The sequence below is a fragment of the Tasmannia lanceolata genome, unplaced genomic scaffold, assembly GCF_043159265.1.
Source record: "Tasmannia lanceolata isolate RefF3 unplaced genomic scaffold, GAP_Taslan_0.1 ptg000003l, whole genome shotgun sequence".
NCBI lineage: Eukaryota > Viridiplantae > Streptophyta > Magnoliopsida > Canellales > Winteraceae > Tasmannia > Tasmannia lanceolata.
The window spans coordinates 61942359-61957941 of record NW_027518680.1 but is presented as its reverse complement, the minus strand read 5'-3'; the positions used below and the strand labels follow the sequence as shown (position 1 = coordinate 61957941).

The 15583-nt window shown below is 39.1% G+C and overlaps 1 protein-coding gene across 1 annotated transcript in view; it reads left to right on the top strand.

Annotated features, from left to right (window-relative positions):
* Window positions 1-6405: 6405 nt before the first annotated feature.
* The window catches only part of HOS15 (WD-40 repeat family protein), a 43069-nt gene continuing 33891 nt past the window's right edge, over window positions 6406-15583 (top strand). The window contains exon 1 of the mRNA XM_077368894.1: window positions 6406-6564. Within this exon, the coding sequence (XP_077225009.1) occupies window positions 6504-6564 (61 nt within the window). The 5' untranslated portion in view covers window positions 6406-6503. The remainder of the gene's footprint in view (window positions 6565-15583) is intronic.

The window sequence follows — 15583 nt, the reverse complement described above, 5'->3', positions numbered from 1 at the left end:
GGCCACCTAGTCCGCTTTCAACACGTTCTACGTTCGACTAATAGTGAGGCAAACCGCTTAGTCAGAGAGGGGGTGAATCGGTTGTCGCTAGAGTTATTTGATTTTTTGTATTTGCTTTTCTGTTTTTCTCATGTACTCTTAGTCTTGACCTCCGTGGTCTTGGGATTCTCCCATCCCTTTTTATACATATATCTCACCATTCAAAAAAATAGTTAATTTAATTGATCTAGATCAAGTCAATTAAACTGAATTAGAGTTCATTTATGGGTAGAATGCTAATAATTGGTATTTCTATAAATAAGAGGGTTGGTTTCTACTACCTTGCAATTGATCATCAAGAGATCTATCCTACTTGAGATTTGATCATCAAGAGACACAATAGAAGATCCAGCCCAGATTGACCATCCATCATGGCTGATTGAGGTCAGTTTCTGATCTCCTTTTGTATTCTAGATTATTTGTATGATTATATTTGCTTAGCTTTCAACATATCTATTATAAGTAATCATGGCATTCTAGATCTACAAATTATGATCATAGAAAATGATTTGACTACCCTAGTATTTAATTCCCACTCTTCTCAAGTGTCAGAGCAAGAAGATGATCTCATCAGAACAGATTGTAATTTACAACGAGATACATAAAGATGCAAAAGATAATAATTAGGGAAATGATATTTGCGCCAAGTGTTTTGATAAACATGCCCTCCACTTGTTTGTCGTCTAGCATTTAAAGGGTTTTAAGCGCTTTTTGAGAATTGTAATATCCTCTGACATCCCTTTAAATACTACACGACAAACAAGTGGAACGCATGTTTATCAAAAACACTTGGCGAAGATATCATTTCCCAATAATTATCTAAAAGGAAGAGGAAACCTTACAAAAGACTTACTCTGTATTAGGCCCGACTCCAAATCTAATATGGTTGGAACAAGTGGGTTCTAAAAAAGGAAACCTAAAACCGATTTGAGAACTTGTATTTGTATATCCCATATCACCTTTCTTAATAGTTCTTCTCAATTTGAGGGGAGAGGGCGACTAAACTCCTAGCTTGGATTGAATACTACAAACATTTTTTTAATAATGATAAAGACCCTCATTGGTCCATTAAATTTTATGGGTAGGAATCTATTTTGCTTATCTTGGAGCCGAACCGGCGGATTTCTCATGCTTACGGAGAAGCTAATCAAGTTGCAAACTCACTGGCCAATAATACTTGTGAAAGTAAAAACAACAAAGATTTTATATATTGGAAGGAGCTCCCAACTAGATCATGACGGGTACTGCGAGATGTGATGCTTTGAGAATTCCAAGTATTTGATATAAGTAAATTTTTGTAAGGTAAGGTGGTTTGTCTCTCTCTAGTAATTTTCTTCACATTAATAAAATTTAATGTGCCCGCCCAAGTTCCTAGATAAATTCTGGGATTAAAAAAAGAATACTACAAACATATCATTGGAGTCAGGCTTAGTAAAGATGTTGCCGAGTTATTCATGGGTATGAGAAGTTTTTGTGATAAGCTGACCTTGAGCTACTTCTCTTAAAGAAAATATAGTACTCAATATGTTTTCTACTAGCATGAAAAATAAGATCAATTGACATGTAAAGAGCACTAATATTAGCACTTATTAGTGCTAAGGAGCACAACCTTGGACCTCTCTTTGAAAGGTATGTAAACTGATTTTTTATTTCAGGGATGCTTAATTAGTTTAGAACTTTTAATCCCCGTTTGGTTAACTTTATTTTAATCTCGATTAGGTCTTCTAGTTATATGTTCAAAATTTATTATTTTTATGTTCAACACTATACTTTACAATTCCATGGACCAAAACCTGTTGGTTCGTTGGCCATATCCCAAAGCACTCTCTGCCTGTTGGGAGAGCTCTCCAAAACAAACTCCTCACGAAGGACAAATTGTGTGCCTACCTTCCTCAGATTGATACCAGATGCAACCTGTGTCCGGCACATGCTGAAACTGTCGACCATCTTTTCTTTCAATGTGGATACTCTTGTTGAATTTGGCGATCCGTGCTTTGGAGATTCAACAGCAGAAGAAAACCTCGTGTTACTCTTAAAGATGAAGAAGAACGGATTAGAATTAACAGAACAGGAAAAGGTCAAGCCGCTGCTGCTCTGAAAATTGCTTTTGCTTCAGCAATCTTCAGAATTTGGAAGGAAATAAACTACAGGCAATTTCAGAATAAAAATCTCCATAAATCAGTGATCCTTCGGATGATCATTGTGGATGTCAAAGAAAGAACAAATTGGCTGCAATTACAAGATGAAGATTATGAGGAGAGAAGAAACACTGCCCTGCTGTTTGGGTACAAGTTCAATGCAAAGCAGCCATCGGACAAGACATGCTCCTGGAACCCCCCCCCCCCCCCCCCCTCAACCTCTGAAGAGTTCAAGCTGAACACTGATGCCTCCCTTGATTCTGATGGTGGAAGCTTGGGGGGGCCTCATTCGAAATAATGAAGGTATGCTGCTATCGATGTTCTCTTTGAATACAGAAAGAAAGGAGATTTTTGAGTTGGAAATCAGGGCTATCTACAAAGATCTCAAGGAAGCCATTTTCAGAGACATCCGGAGAATTTGGATTGAATCATACTCAAATTACGCTGTGGATGTCATTAATGGAAAGATAAAGCCCCCATGGAGATTGATTAATCTCATCTTCCACATTAGAAAAATTCTATCCTCTTTCACTTCGTGGAGGATTTCTCATGTTTGGAGAGAAACTAATGATGCTGCTGATCTTTTATCTAAAAGATCCTATCCATGGAAAGGAAACTCCATCCCTCTTCCTCTTTGCCCTCAGAGTCTCTTATCTTGTTTAAATTTGAACAGAGATGGACATGTATACCATATAATGTAATTTGCTTCTTCTGTTGTTGATGATGCTACTGGAAAACTGCTCCTCTGTGATCCACTTCATGGTGCCCCCTCATTGGGTTATAATCCCTCTTCTAGAAGCTGCTATCTTCTTCCCCTCCACCCTTGTTCCCTCCTAAAGGCTTTTGGTTTGATGGCTTATCGTCCTGCCTCTTGGTGCAGATTACTTTGTTTTGACTGGCCACTATGTATTGATATCTCTTGTTGTGGGCTGTGCTGGATTCTTATCCCCAAATTGTTGGCCTCCATGATTGTAATCTTTCTTTTATAAATGAATTCTAGCTGGGGTCTGCCTAACCCCAGCTTACCAATAAAAAATAAAAAAAATCATTTTCAAAATATGACATGGTTATGAAAATAAATAGGCTTTATTAGGTTAGGCTTTAACAAATGATTTTTTAACCATTATGTTATCATAAAAGTGTTTATTCTATAAAAAAAACCCTTTTAGCCTTGTAAGGGGGGATTCTAATAAATGAACTTGTGTTAGATAAGACACCAATCAGCCTGCTGAAAACGATGATCAAATTGTGCATTTGTGCAACTTCTTATTCCCCATTTTCTATAATTTTATTTTGGTTAAAATTTTAGGGCTTGTTTGGGAAGGCTTCTCATTCTCGCCATACAAAATGGGGTAGAAAGCGGATTGATGAGATCTGTGGAGCAAATCCGCTCCGCAAAATCTCATCGAATAACAGCGAAAAATGAGCAATTTTACAAACGGATCGTGATGGGCCATCTCTCTCTCAACAAGATTCTAGGGATTTTTAGCGCTTTACTCATTTCAACGCATAGAAAATCAGGAGAAACCACTTTTTAGATGGTTGCCAAACACGCCCTTTGTTGATTTTTAGATTGCCATTTGCACGTCATCACTAGTGAATTCCAATTACTCTAAAATCAATGAATTAACTTGTTCATAATGAGAAAACTACGGGCTGGGGTTGGGCCTGTAGCTCAACGGTTGAGGAGTTGTTTCTCAACCTTGAGTTTATATGTTCGATCCCAGCTTACGTACCAAAAAAGAAAAGGAAAAGGAAAAGGAAAAGAAAACTACGGGTATAAGTAGCGATTGGGTACAAGTAGAGACCTATAGACCTTGGTACTTTACAAAGTCATGCATGGGCCCTGAACCAGAATCGAGGTGGCTGCATATCTTTCTCAAGGTTCGACATTCTTCAACCTCTCAATGAGTTGATCCATGAACTCGAAAATTTGTACAAGGAGCCTGTACTTGCATTATAAAGTTATCCATCATGCTTCCATATCTCACATTTTTATTTACTACATTAAGGCAATATTTTATGAGTTTGACAATGCAATATGCCAAATGGGGATTGTATAGGATGTTTGAACATGTATTTATAGTGGGCCCACCCTTTTTTTTGAAGATCCAAACCATTCATTTGGTTCTACCCAATGTAAATAGGTTGGGCCCGAAAAATCTTCTCCAAAGAATGATTATAACCCTATGATCTATAGAGGGACGGTCCATTATAGAAACTATATTGATCAAAGGGTTATGTTGGGGCAATCCAAATGAATGGGTTGGATCTTTGAATATGGGGGGCACATGGGACATTCATATGTAATCAAGACCCTTGATCTGTGGAACCCGCAAAGGAGGCCCACAAAATCAATGTGCTATGGTCATTCGATCAAGATAGAGGCAATGACAATGGGCCATACTTGAGTTTGCTAGCCACATCAACGGACTCAATTTAGTATCACATGGGGAACCTAGGTTGATGATCAGGAAAAATATCTCGGTAGGAACTAGGCAGGTCCTTACGCCCTCTTTGGATTGCAAGAACAACATTTTTAACGGAAAGATTTTTCTTTCCACGGTTTAGAGGGGAATGATATCTGTGCTATCATGAATTGAAGGTCCACCTAGGTGAAAATTGAACAGGGATGGTTCATGTTATCTATTTTGGGATTTGCTAGGGACCATTGCAGAAGGCATTCCGCAGACCGGCTGTTGCATGAGAGAGCAACCACCTCAAATGAATTAAATGAATACGACAAATCTGTTGAAAAGTGAGCGTATGAGGCTGCTATCTCGTGCAATAGCCGGCGCCATTGCGATGGTTCCTAGCAAATCTAGGGCGCAACTCGGGTCGGGTTCAACCCGAAAAAACGTCAGGTCTGGTCGGTTCAGGTTGAGGGTTTGGGCAGCCCGACCCGAGTTCAACCCAACATTTTTTATGATTTTTTTTTTCTATAAGCTTAAAAATTCGAGTTGAGATCGGGCCAGGTTAGGTTCGGGTTGGAAAAAAGGGTTCCTCGGGTCGGTTCGGGTTCAACCTCGTCGGGTTAGAAATCGGGTTGGCCTCAACCCGACCCAACCCGGCCCGAGTTGCACCCCTAAGCAAATCTCATCTTTTTTGGGCTATAAAAAAAAGTAGCAAATTTTAGAAATATTTTCGGAGATGATATTTTCACTCCCCGCATTACGCGCACAGTCCCCTTATAACATGATTTGACGTCAAAAGTAACCCTTTTTGACATCACATCACGTTATAAGGGGGGCGCATGCATAATGCAGCGGGGGTGAAAATATCATCACCCAATATTTTTCATATTCTTTAGTCTGTAAAGTAGCAAATTTTAAAAATATTTTTCATTTCCAAACTTTTTAGAAAATCCACTCAATCTAACGTCACCCTCCTTTGTATTTTTTTTGACAATGATGCTTCGTTATGGGGGCCCCCTTGCATAAACAGCCAGAAAAGGGCCCTTGAGTGGATCCGCCTCATTTTCGGTAACTTTTTATAATCGGTTGAGAAAGTAAATCAGTTTCACTTAACGACGCGGATCCAATCAAGGGCCTTTTTCCGGTTGTTTATGCAGGGGCTCCCTTACGCCTATCATTTCTTTTAAAAATAAATGAAATTTTATATGGCGTAGGCCCGTATTTTCCAGTATTTTATCTAAAAACTATGGTGCGGCCTCCCCCATAGGATGTGGTTGTGCCCTAAAAATCATTTCCATTGGATGATCCCAATCCTACAGTCCATAGAATTTTCCTTAATATGCAGCTACTCTATAGATCAGAGGGCTAGGATCATCTTATGGAAGTGATTTTTTTGGGGCACAAACGTTGTGACCCATCAAATGTACGGGTTGGATCATCCTACGGTATAGTCCGTACGGTACTTCTTTCAAAAGGCTGGAATATACGGTTTTATACCATATATATAAGGTAAGATGATAAATTCGCCCCCCTGCAGGATGATTCGCACCACTGTCACACTTTAAAGAGCGTTGGCCAGCCAGAATTCACGCCAAAAGAGGAGTGAATCATCCTTCATGGGGTACGAATATATCAATACCCTATATAAAAACTCAAAATAAGGAAAGGAGTGCCATCATTAGGTGCGAATCATCCTACAGGGGGTGCGAATATATCATTACCCTATATAAAAACTCAAAAATAAGGAAAGGAGTGCCATTATTAAATCCCTCGTCTTTATGGCTTTATATAGATCGATATAAACTGTTTCGGTTTCTGAGAAAGAGAGAGAGAGAGAGAGAGGGAGAGAGAGAGGCCTTGATCTTTATCTATTTGGCTCTGATTCGAAGGTTATTCTATGTTTTTGTGAGGGATGGCTTCAATTACTTCAGTGGAGTTGAATTACCTCGTCTTTCGTTATCTCCAAGAATCAGGTCCTTTTCATCTCTTTTTACTTCTAAATCTCTCTTTTCCCCCTTTTTTTTCATCTCAACCCTGAAAAAATTTTCATTCTAGTTTCCTTTTTGGGCTATATTCAAGGATTTTAGGGTTTCACTGCTCTTTTCTTTTCTTGATTTTTTTTTGAATGGGTTTCTTTTCTTGATGAAGAAAGTAGAAAAGAAAGAAATTGTTAGGGTTTCATTAGATACCCACACAAGGAAATCGCTCATTGAACATGATTTGCAAGGTTATTTTGGGGCATATGTAAGGGTAAAGTTACGATTTTTTTTTGTGCATATTTAGTGTTTTTAAGAGCATATAAATAGATACACTTAGTTTAGTGAATCGATCATGTTTGATTAAGCTCATGAAGATAAAGAGGAAAAGCCTAAAATACAGAGAAACAGGGGCCTACAGATTTAGCAAATTAGCAAGGATTATACGAGAATGGAGAGGAGAGAAAAATTGTAGACCTGGTGTTGAGAAAACCCGCGGGGAAAATCTGATCCGATCGTGCACAAATTAACGGAAAAGTAAAATAAGAAAAAACAAGCCACGAGATGAACAACAAGATTTATGCGGATTCGGCCAATTGCCTACATCCACAGGCGAGAAACATGATCTTCCACTATGAGAAAAACAATATATAAGGATTACACTGAATTAAATCCAAACCCACAAACCCGCAACCCTTTCCTTGCCCTCTCAACCAAGATCGTACAAGAGAGTAACCCGAGAAAAACCCCGACAAGAAAACCCAAGAGCTATGTTGCATGTATTCTTCTAAATGAGTGAAGAATCCGTGTCGGATACGCCTCAGATTCCAATACTTCAGGATTCTCTAAGACACTTTGAAATCTCTTTTATATGTTTTTTCTGAATACCACTACCACAACTTTACAATTACCTCATTTCTTGAGTTTTACCCATCCTAATAGTAAGTTTCTAAAATAGTAATAAAGAATTGTATCCACTAACCTATAAAAAATTTCAATATATTACTTGTTATAAGCATACTGTTATGTGAAAAAATAAAATTTGAGAATTGATTAAAATGTTTTGCTGAATCCACGAATCGTTCTTTTTGAGGGTTGCCAAATCCGACACTCAATACCCATGTCGGATTCTGACACCCGTATCCGTACTGATGCAACATAGCTCAAGCGGAACCTGAGAAAACCCAAGAAGAAGCTCACTTCTCTCTCTCTCTCTCTCTCTCTCTCTCTCTCTCTCTCCTCTTTTTCTCACGTTCTCACACCCTGTTCATGTGATAAACACACCTTTTATACCTAGGCTTTCTAAAACCTAAAACAACATTGTTTCTAATTTTGCCTCCTCCAAATCCCACTGTAAAGGGTATCTTGGAAAAAAAAGGCAACTTTCCCAACAATCTCCACCTTAGCTTGTCTCCCAGCCACCTGAAGATTTTCCATTGATGTCGCCACCACTTCCAAAGGTGCCTAGAGGACGGGCTAGACGCATCAGAGTGACGACCCGGGAGCGGATTCCCCACCGGCAGGGGGACATGAGACGCCATCTCGAGGCACATCACGACCTACAGGCAACACCGGCGAGACCCGGGAAGGCAACCCGATTGGGAGTCAGTGGCTGTTGCCGCAAACCACCATTGGCCTTTCGAAGTACATAATACACACCATTGAATCATCATGGTTCTGACTCCTCCTGATTCGATCAACACAACCAATCCACATGTGTAGCTGCAAACCCGTTGACTCACCCAGTCAACCATGGAGAGGGAGATCGATCCATCCTCCCCAACGCAGGTGCAGTCACTTTCTCACCATCATCTGCAACTTGAAAATCCATCTCTGCACCAATTGCGAAAGAGACCCTACGCGTGCATGCGCTACCACTCTGTTTCCAACTAGCCATCAAGATCTTAGGAACACTAGTCACCGTTTCCCCAATCGTACGATATAATCCGTCACACTTTTCTCCTTTCATTAGAATTATACAACCGTGTGTGATTTTTATGGCTCCACTTGCAGCTGAATACCTGCAAGTCTGCAACCTCTGGAGTCCAATCGTCCAAGTGACACTAGATTCCACCTCAGTTGTGGGGTCTCATCCCCGATTTTCTTTAATGTAATCTATAACCATTGCAATTCAAATATATACATATATATATATATTAAATAAAAAGTAATTTAAATTGTTATATGTATAGAAATAGGGAGTTGGAACGAAATTACCACCATCCATGTCTCTCTCTCTCTCTAAACCAACTCCCACACCACGCACATCACTTTTTCTCTTTCTCAAAACCATAACTTCCTTCCCGAATCTCTCTATACCCGAGACCCCACCCACTGTTCTTCCCAACTATCTAACTGGCCTCTTTGTCTCCCACCTATTTTTTTCAATCATAACAAACAGCCCACGCCAAACTATATGCTGCCTCTTTCTTATATTACCAACACCCTTCTTCTCGAAGTTTTAATTTTTATTAGATGGATGACCGTCTACCATTTCACATGAAGACATGATAAATTTGAAAAGAATCCAAGTAGAATAAGTTATCCACTTCCCATGTCCTTACATCCTCGTAACCGCTCTACCTACCCTTAAACCTTTAAAATTACAATTCTTCTTCATCTCTCTCCCCCATGTGATAGGATTTGTCGCTAGGAACCCCAGACACACTTCTCTCTATATATCATTGATGAATTTCACTTTCTCTCATACGTGCACTTATTGCCACATGCCTTTTTACTATTCTAATTCTCTTTAATTCCATGCTTGGTTTTGATCTAGCCCCCAAATTTTGTTTCATTCCTTCCGATCTAGAATCATTCTCTTCTAACAACTAATTTTGCTTTATACCCCTTCCTATTTAGCATCACTATTCCTTATAAATGATTTTGCTTTGTATCTTGCCTCCATTTTTTTTATTTTATCTTACATGGTAGCTAGAGCCGACCCCAACTGGTTTGTGACAAAGACTTAGTTGAGTTGAGTTTACATGGTAGCTAGAACGAACTGTGACCCACGAACCCTAGCTCTTCTAGCCACAGTAGCTCAAATTGAAAAGAGGTTTCGTGCACCTATTTGAGAGTCTAAAATAAGTGCACAATGATTAGATGCCACTTTTGGTGGGAACTTTTGAATAATGCCAAGAAAATGCACCATCCACTCTTGGAATAAAGTCCATCTAGTGGACATCATTCACCAAGACTTCTTATTTTTAGACCAAGTATATTGTGTTCTAAAGGGAAGAACCACTAGTTCATGCCTCCCACAACCTTCAATAAGTTCGTCAGACTCGGTTATTCTGCATCTTCCTCTTTTTTTTGGAAGATAGATCTTTATTAATATGGGGAGTTAAAGAGCCTGACCGAGGTGGTCATAGCTACAGAACAAAGAACGTATAAGCAGTAGATACAAAATACATAGTGCAGATAAAGGTCGAGGAGGGAGGAAATCGAATATCTCCAATTTTGGAGAAGTTTAAATACATAGTGGAGATAAAGGTTCAGGTTGGGGTTGAAGAAGTTGAACACGGGTCAGATCGGGTTCGGGTTTAGGTTGAGGTGTCGGATTGACCCAACCCGCATCAAAACCTGACATTTTTTTTTGTTGAGTTTTTTTTTTTTTTTTTTTTTTTTAGAAAATAAAAACTTAAAGTGGAAAGATACCATCATAACTGGCTCAACCTGACCTGAATTGGGAAATCGGGTTAGGTTCGGGTTGAGAAATTAACTTGTCGGGCCGGGCCGGGCTTTGTTAGCCTTCATCGGGTTGAGAGTCGGGTCGGGTTGACGGTTTAGAGATTCGGGTTGGCTTCAACCCGACCCGAGTTGCACCCTTAGCTCCATTGAATCTTATGAATATGTTTGATCTGAAATAATTTCAGACATTAGCATATGGATCCAACGGACACAGTCAGACTAGTTGCTTTGTGCCTCTCCTGGAGTAAATTCCTAGCTCTGTCCTTGCACACACACATAAAAACCAACTAAATGGTTTTTATTCTGAACGTCCTTGCATATATATATAGAGGAAAGTGTTGGTGAGCTTAAGCTCACCAAACTTATGGTGAGCTTAAGCGCCCAATCACATGGGGGCCTACTTTGTTAGGATGATCCAAAGCATTCATTTGAAAGGCCCTTACATAGATGGGGTGTGTACCAAAAATCAGCTCCATAGGATCATCCCAACCCATCCATTTGTGGAGGTCAAAATGGACAGACATTGTTTGTCAACAAATCTGCCCATTTGTGTCCTCCACAAATGGATGGGTTAGGATGATCCTATGGAGCTGATTTTTGGTACACACCCTATCTATGATAAGGCCTTGCAAATGAATGGTTTGGATCACCATAGAAAATGTGGGACCCATGTGATTGGGGCGCTTAAGCGCACCATAAGTTTGGTGAGCTTAAGCTAGCTTGCCCAATCACATGGGTCCCACATTTTGGGGAGTGATCCAAACCATTCATTTGCAAGGCCTTATCATAGATAGGGGGTGTACCAAAAATCAGCTCCATAGGATCATCCTAACCCCTCCATTTGTGGAGGACAAAAATGGGGCAGATTTGTGTCTGTCCATTTTTGTCCTCCACAAATGGAGGGGTTAGGATGATCCTATGGAGCTGATTTTTGGTACACCCCCCATCTATGTAAGGGACTTTCAAATGAATGGTTTGGATCATCCTAACAAAGTGGGCCCCCATGTGATTGGGCAAGCTAGCTCACCATAAGTTTGGTGAGCTTAAGCTCACCAACAGTTTCCTCTATATATATGAGAGAAGTGTTTCTACGCAGGTGCATAGAGAAGTTATCTGCGCACTAATGTTTTTTGGCTTCCCATTCGCCCAAATCAGTGGGTCCCATTTAATGTGAGGCGCTTTTACAAACGTGTGCAGGTAACTAACTACCTGCACACAAGTGCAGAAATAGGGTGGGGGCCACATTTTGTGGGGATCAAAACCATTGATTTGGAAGGCCCTTCCATGGATAAGGTGTGACCCAAAAATCAGCCACATAAGATCGTCCTAACCCAATCAAAGGTGGGAGGGAAAATGGACAGACACTGTATGTACAAAAAAATCAGCTCCTTAGGATCATCCTAACCCATCCATTTGTGGAGGTCAAAATGGACAGACACAGTTTGTCACAAATCTGCCCATTTTTGCCCTCCATTTTTTGGAGGGGTTAGGATGATCCAATGGACCTGATTTTTTGTACACACCCTATCTATGATGGGGCCTTGCAAATGAATGGTTTTGATCAACACAAAAAATGTGGGACCCATGTGTTTAGGCCCTCGACCGCACAATCTTATTCCTCATTATATATATATATATATATATATATATATATATATATATAGAGAGAGAGAGAGAGAGAGAGAGAGAGAGAGAGAGAGAGAGAGAGAGAGAGAGAGAGAGAGAGAGAGAACGGTTCCTACACATATGTGTAGATAAGTTATCTACACACTAGCTTAAAATACAGTGGGGGCCACATTATTTAGGTGATCCAAACCATTCATTTTTAAGGCCCTCACATAGATAGGGTGTCCAAAAAAAATCAGATCCATAGGATCATCCTAACCATTCGAACTGTGGAGGCAAAAAATGAACTAATTTGTAAAGGTTTAAAGACATCCATTTTACCTCCACAAATCGTAGGGTTGGGATGATCCTATGGATCTGATTTTTTGTAGACACCCTATCTATGTGAGGGCCTTTAAAATGGATCGCTTGGATCACCCAAACAATGTTGGCCCCCACTGTATTTTAAGCTAGTGTGTAGAGAACTCTCTACACATATGTGTAGGAACCGTTTTCTCATATATATATATATATATATATATATATATATATGAGGAAAGTTTTTCTAGTCTGCCGACTAGATAAGCTCCTCTAGTCCGCCGACCAGAAAACACAGTATGTCCATGTTGTTTGATGATCCAAAGCATTCATTTGATGGGCCCTATCATAGATAGGGTGTGCCCAAAAAATCAACTCCATAGGATCATCCTAGCCCTTTGATTTGTGGAGGTTAAAAATGGACAGTGGAGGTTAAAAACACAGTGACCCCATGTTGTTTTGATGATCCAAAGCATACATTTGATGGGCCCTGACATAGATAGGATGTGCCTAAAAAATCATCTCCATAGGATCATCCTAACCCTTCGATTTATGGAGGTTAAAATGGACGCGTATAAACTCCACAAATCTGTCCATTTTTAACCTCCACAAATCAAAGGTTTAGGATGATCCTATGTAGCTGATTTTTTGGGCACACCCGATCTATGCCAGGGCCTATCAAATGAATGTTTTGGATTATCCAAATAATGTGGGCACACTGTGTTTTTTGGTCGGCGGACTAGAGAAGCTTCTCTAGTCGGCCGACTAGAAAAACTTTCCTCATATATATATATATATATATATATATAGAGAGAGAGAGAGAGAGAGAGAGAGAGAGAGCTGAATATATATATCTACTACTATATAGCAGAAGAGAAAATGAAGAATTTTTTGAATTTCCTCCAAAATTCTATCAGAATTACACGTCGCCATGAAATTTTTACCGGTCTTCATTCATGTCTCTTTTTTTCCCGTAATTTTCATATGTTGATGAATTTTCGTGGTAGCTTTTTGGTAATTCTGCCGGATAGATACCTTTGTTCGGTATTTTTTTCCCGTACTTTTGCTGATTTATTACCTTTTTCTCGTAATTTGTCTCTAAAACTTACTATGCATGATTATTACAGAAGAGAAAAGTCAGACATTTTTTTAAAATTGTTTTTTAATCCCTTCAAAATGTGTCAGTCAACGTCAAATGAATTAAATGCATGAGAGGAAAAGAACAGAAAGTGGCACGGGGAAACCCATTTCGTCCTTGTCTTTTGCATGGAAAGACATCCAATCCACATCAGCTGAATTAAAATGCATAAAACAAAAACTTCTATATGATGTAAGCCCTTATAGTAATATTCTTTAACCTCAATTGCTGCCCATCAGATGGACGGTTTTGATCATTCTATGATATATGGTATAATTGATGTCTTTTGCATGTGAAGACATCCGATCCACATCAGATGACTTAAAATGCATAAAACTAAAACTAAGCCCTTATATATTGTACCGTATTTCCCAAAAGAAACTTACACGGACCATATGATAGGATGATCCAAACCGTTCATGTGATAGCTGACAATGTAAATAGGTTGTTCTTCAAAACAAAGTTTCAATAGCTTATGAAAGAGAATTACTAGGGTCCAGAATTACTAGGGTCCATCACAAAAGGCATTTCGTCCGGTCTGTCGCATAAACTCTGAAAGGGATTCGGTAGCAAACATCCAAGAAAGCTACATTGTGGCCCATCAAATGGACGGTTTAGATTATCCTATAGAGTAAGCCTTAGTATTTTTTGGAAAACACGGGACGATATGGGCTTACTGCATATAAAATTTCATGAAACAAACTCACCTTGGATTTCCCTTTTTAATTGGCTGCTCTGAGTTGTAATAGCTTTTACCAACCGTTAAATGGGGAGTATGGCTTTTTGGTCATTATAAATCAATGTGAAAACTTGAATCGAGGTTCTAAATATTTTATATGGTGTAAGCCCTTATAGTCCTATATTTTTCTAAAAGTACTATACAGCCTCAACCATAGGATGATCCAAACCGTCCATTTAATGGGCGTAAATACATTGTGACCAAAAAATTATTTACTTATGATGATTTCAACCCTGCCATCTATAAAGGTTTCCATAATATGCATTCCCTCTATAGATCTAAGGGCTATGATCATCCTTTGGAAATAATTTTTTTGGCGCAACCTATTTACATTGTGGCCCATCAAATGGACAGTTTGGATCTTCCTATGGTGCAGGCTGTACAATACTTTTAGAAAAATACGGGGTTATAAGGGCTTCCAGCAAAGGCCAATCTTTTTTTGAAATGGAAAGATTTTTTATCATGTAAGCCCTTCGGTCCAATATTTTTACAAAAGGTAAAGTGCGGCCTCCTTTTAACCTCTTTAGATCAAAACTTCCTCCTGTTATATTCTTTCTCATTGAAATAATTAGAATCAATGCATTTTTTTTCCTTTCTTTTTTTTAAACAACAGTATTAAGGCATCATTTTATAACTATTAAGTTTTTTTCCTCGCTTGCGCATCGCACAGGGTGCTTTACTAGTATATATATATATATATATATATATATATATATGAGAAAACGGTTCCTACACATATGTGTAGAGAGTTCTCTACACACTAGCTTAAAATACAGTGGGGGCCCACATTGTTTGGGTGATCCAAACCATCCATTTTAAAGGCTCTCACATAGATAGGGTGTCTACAAAAAATCAGATCCATAGGATCATCCCAACCCTAAGATTTGTGGAGGTAAAATGGATGTCTTTAAACCTTCACAAATTAGTCCATTTTTGCCTCCACAGTTCGGATGGTTAGGATGATCCTATGGATCTGATTTTTTATGGACACCCTATCTATGTGAGGGCCTTAAAAATGAATGGTTTGGATCACCCAAATAATGTGGCCCCCATTGTATTTTAAGCTAGTGTGTAGAGAACTTATCTACACATGTGTAGGAACCGTTCTCTCTCTCTCTCTCTCTCTCTCTCTATATATATATATATATATATATATATATATATATATCGGGAAAGTGTTTCTAAGGGATCACTCAAAAAACACAGGGGGCCCACACTGTTTGGATGATCCAAAGCATTCATTTGATAGGCCCTGACATAGATAGGGTGTGCGCAAAAAATCAGCTTCATAGGATCATAGGTCCTACCTACGAGAAGCAAAGTCATCAAACCAAACGCTTGAAAATGAAATGTTGTTTGTGGTTTGAGTAGAGCCTTAAATCTGACAAAAATACCTCTCATAAATAATCATAAATGAACGCAAAATAGAAGGGTATTTTCACAATTAGTGCACTTCATTGGGATCTAGGGTACTCCATTGGATCCTAGGAATATATTTGGGTCATTATCCGAAATAATTTTGG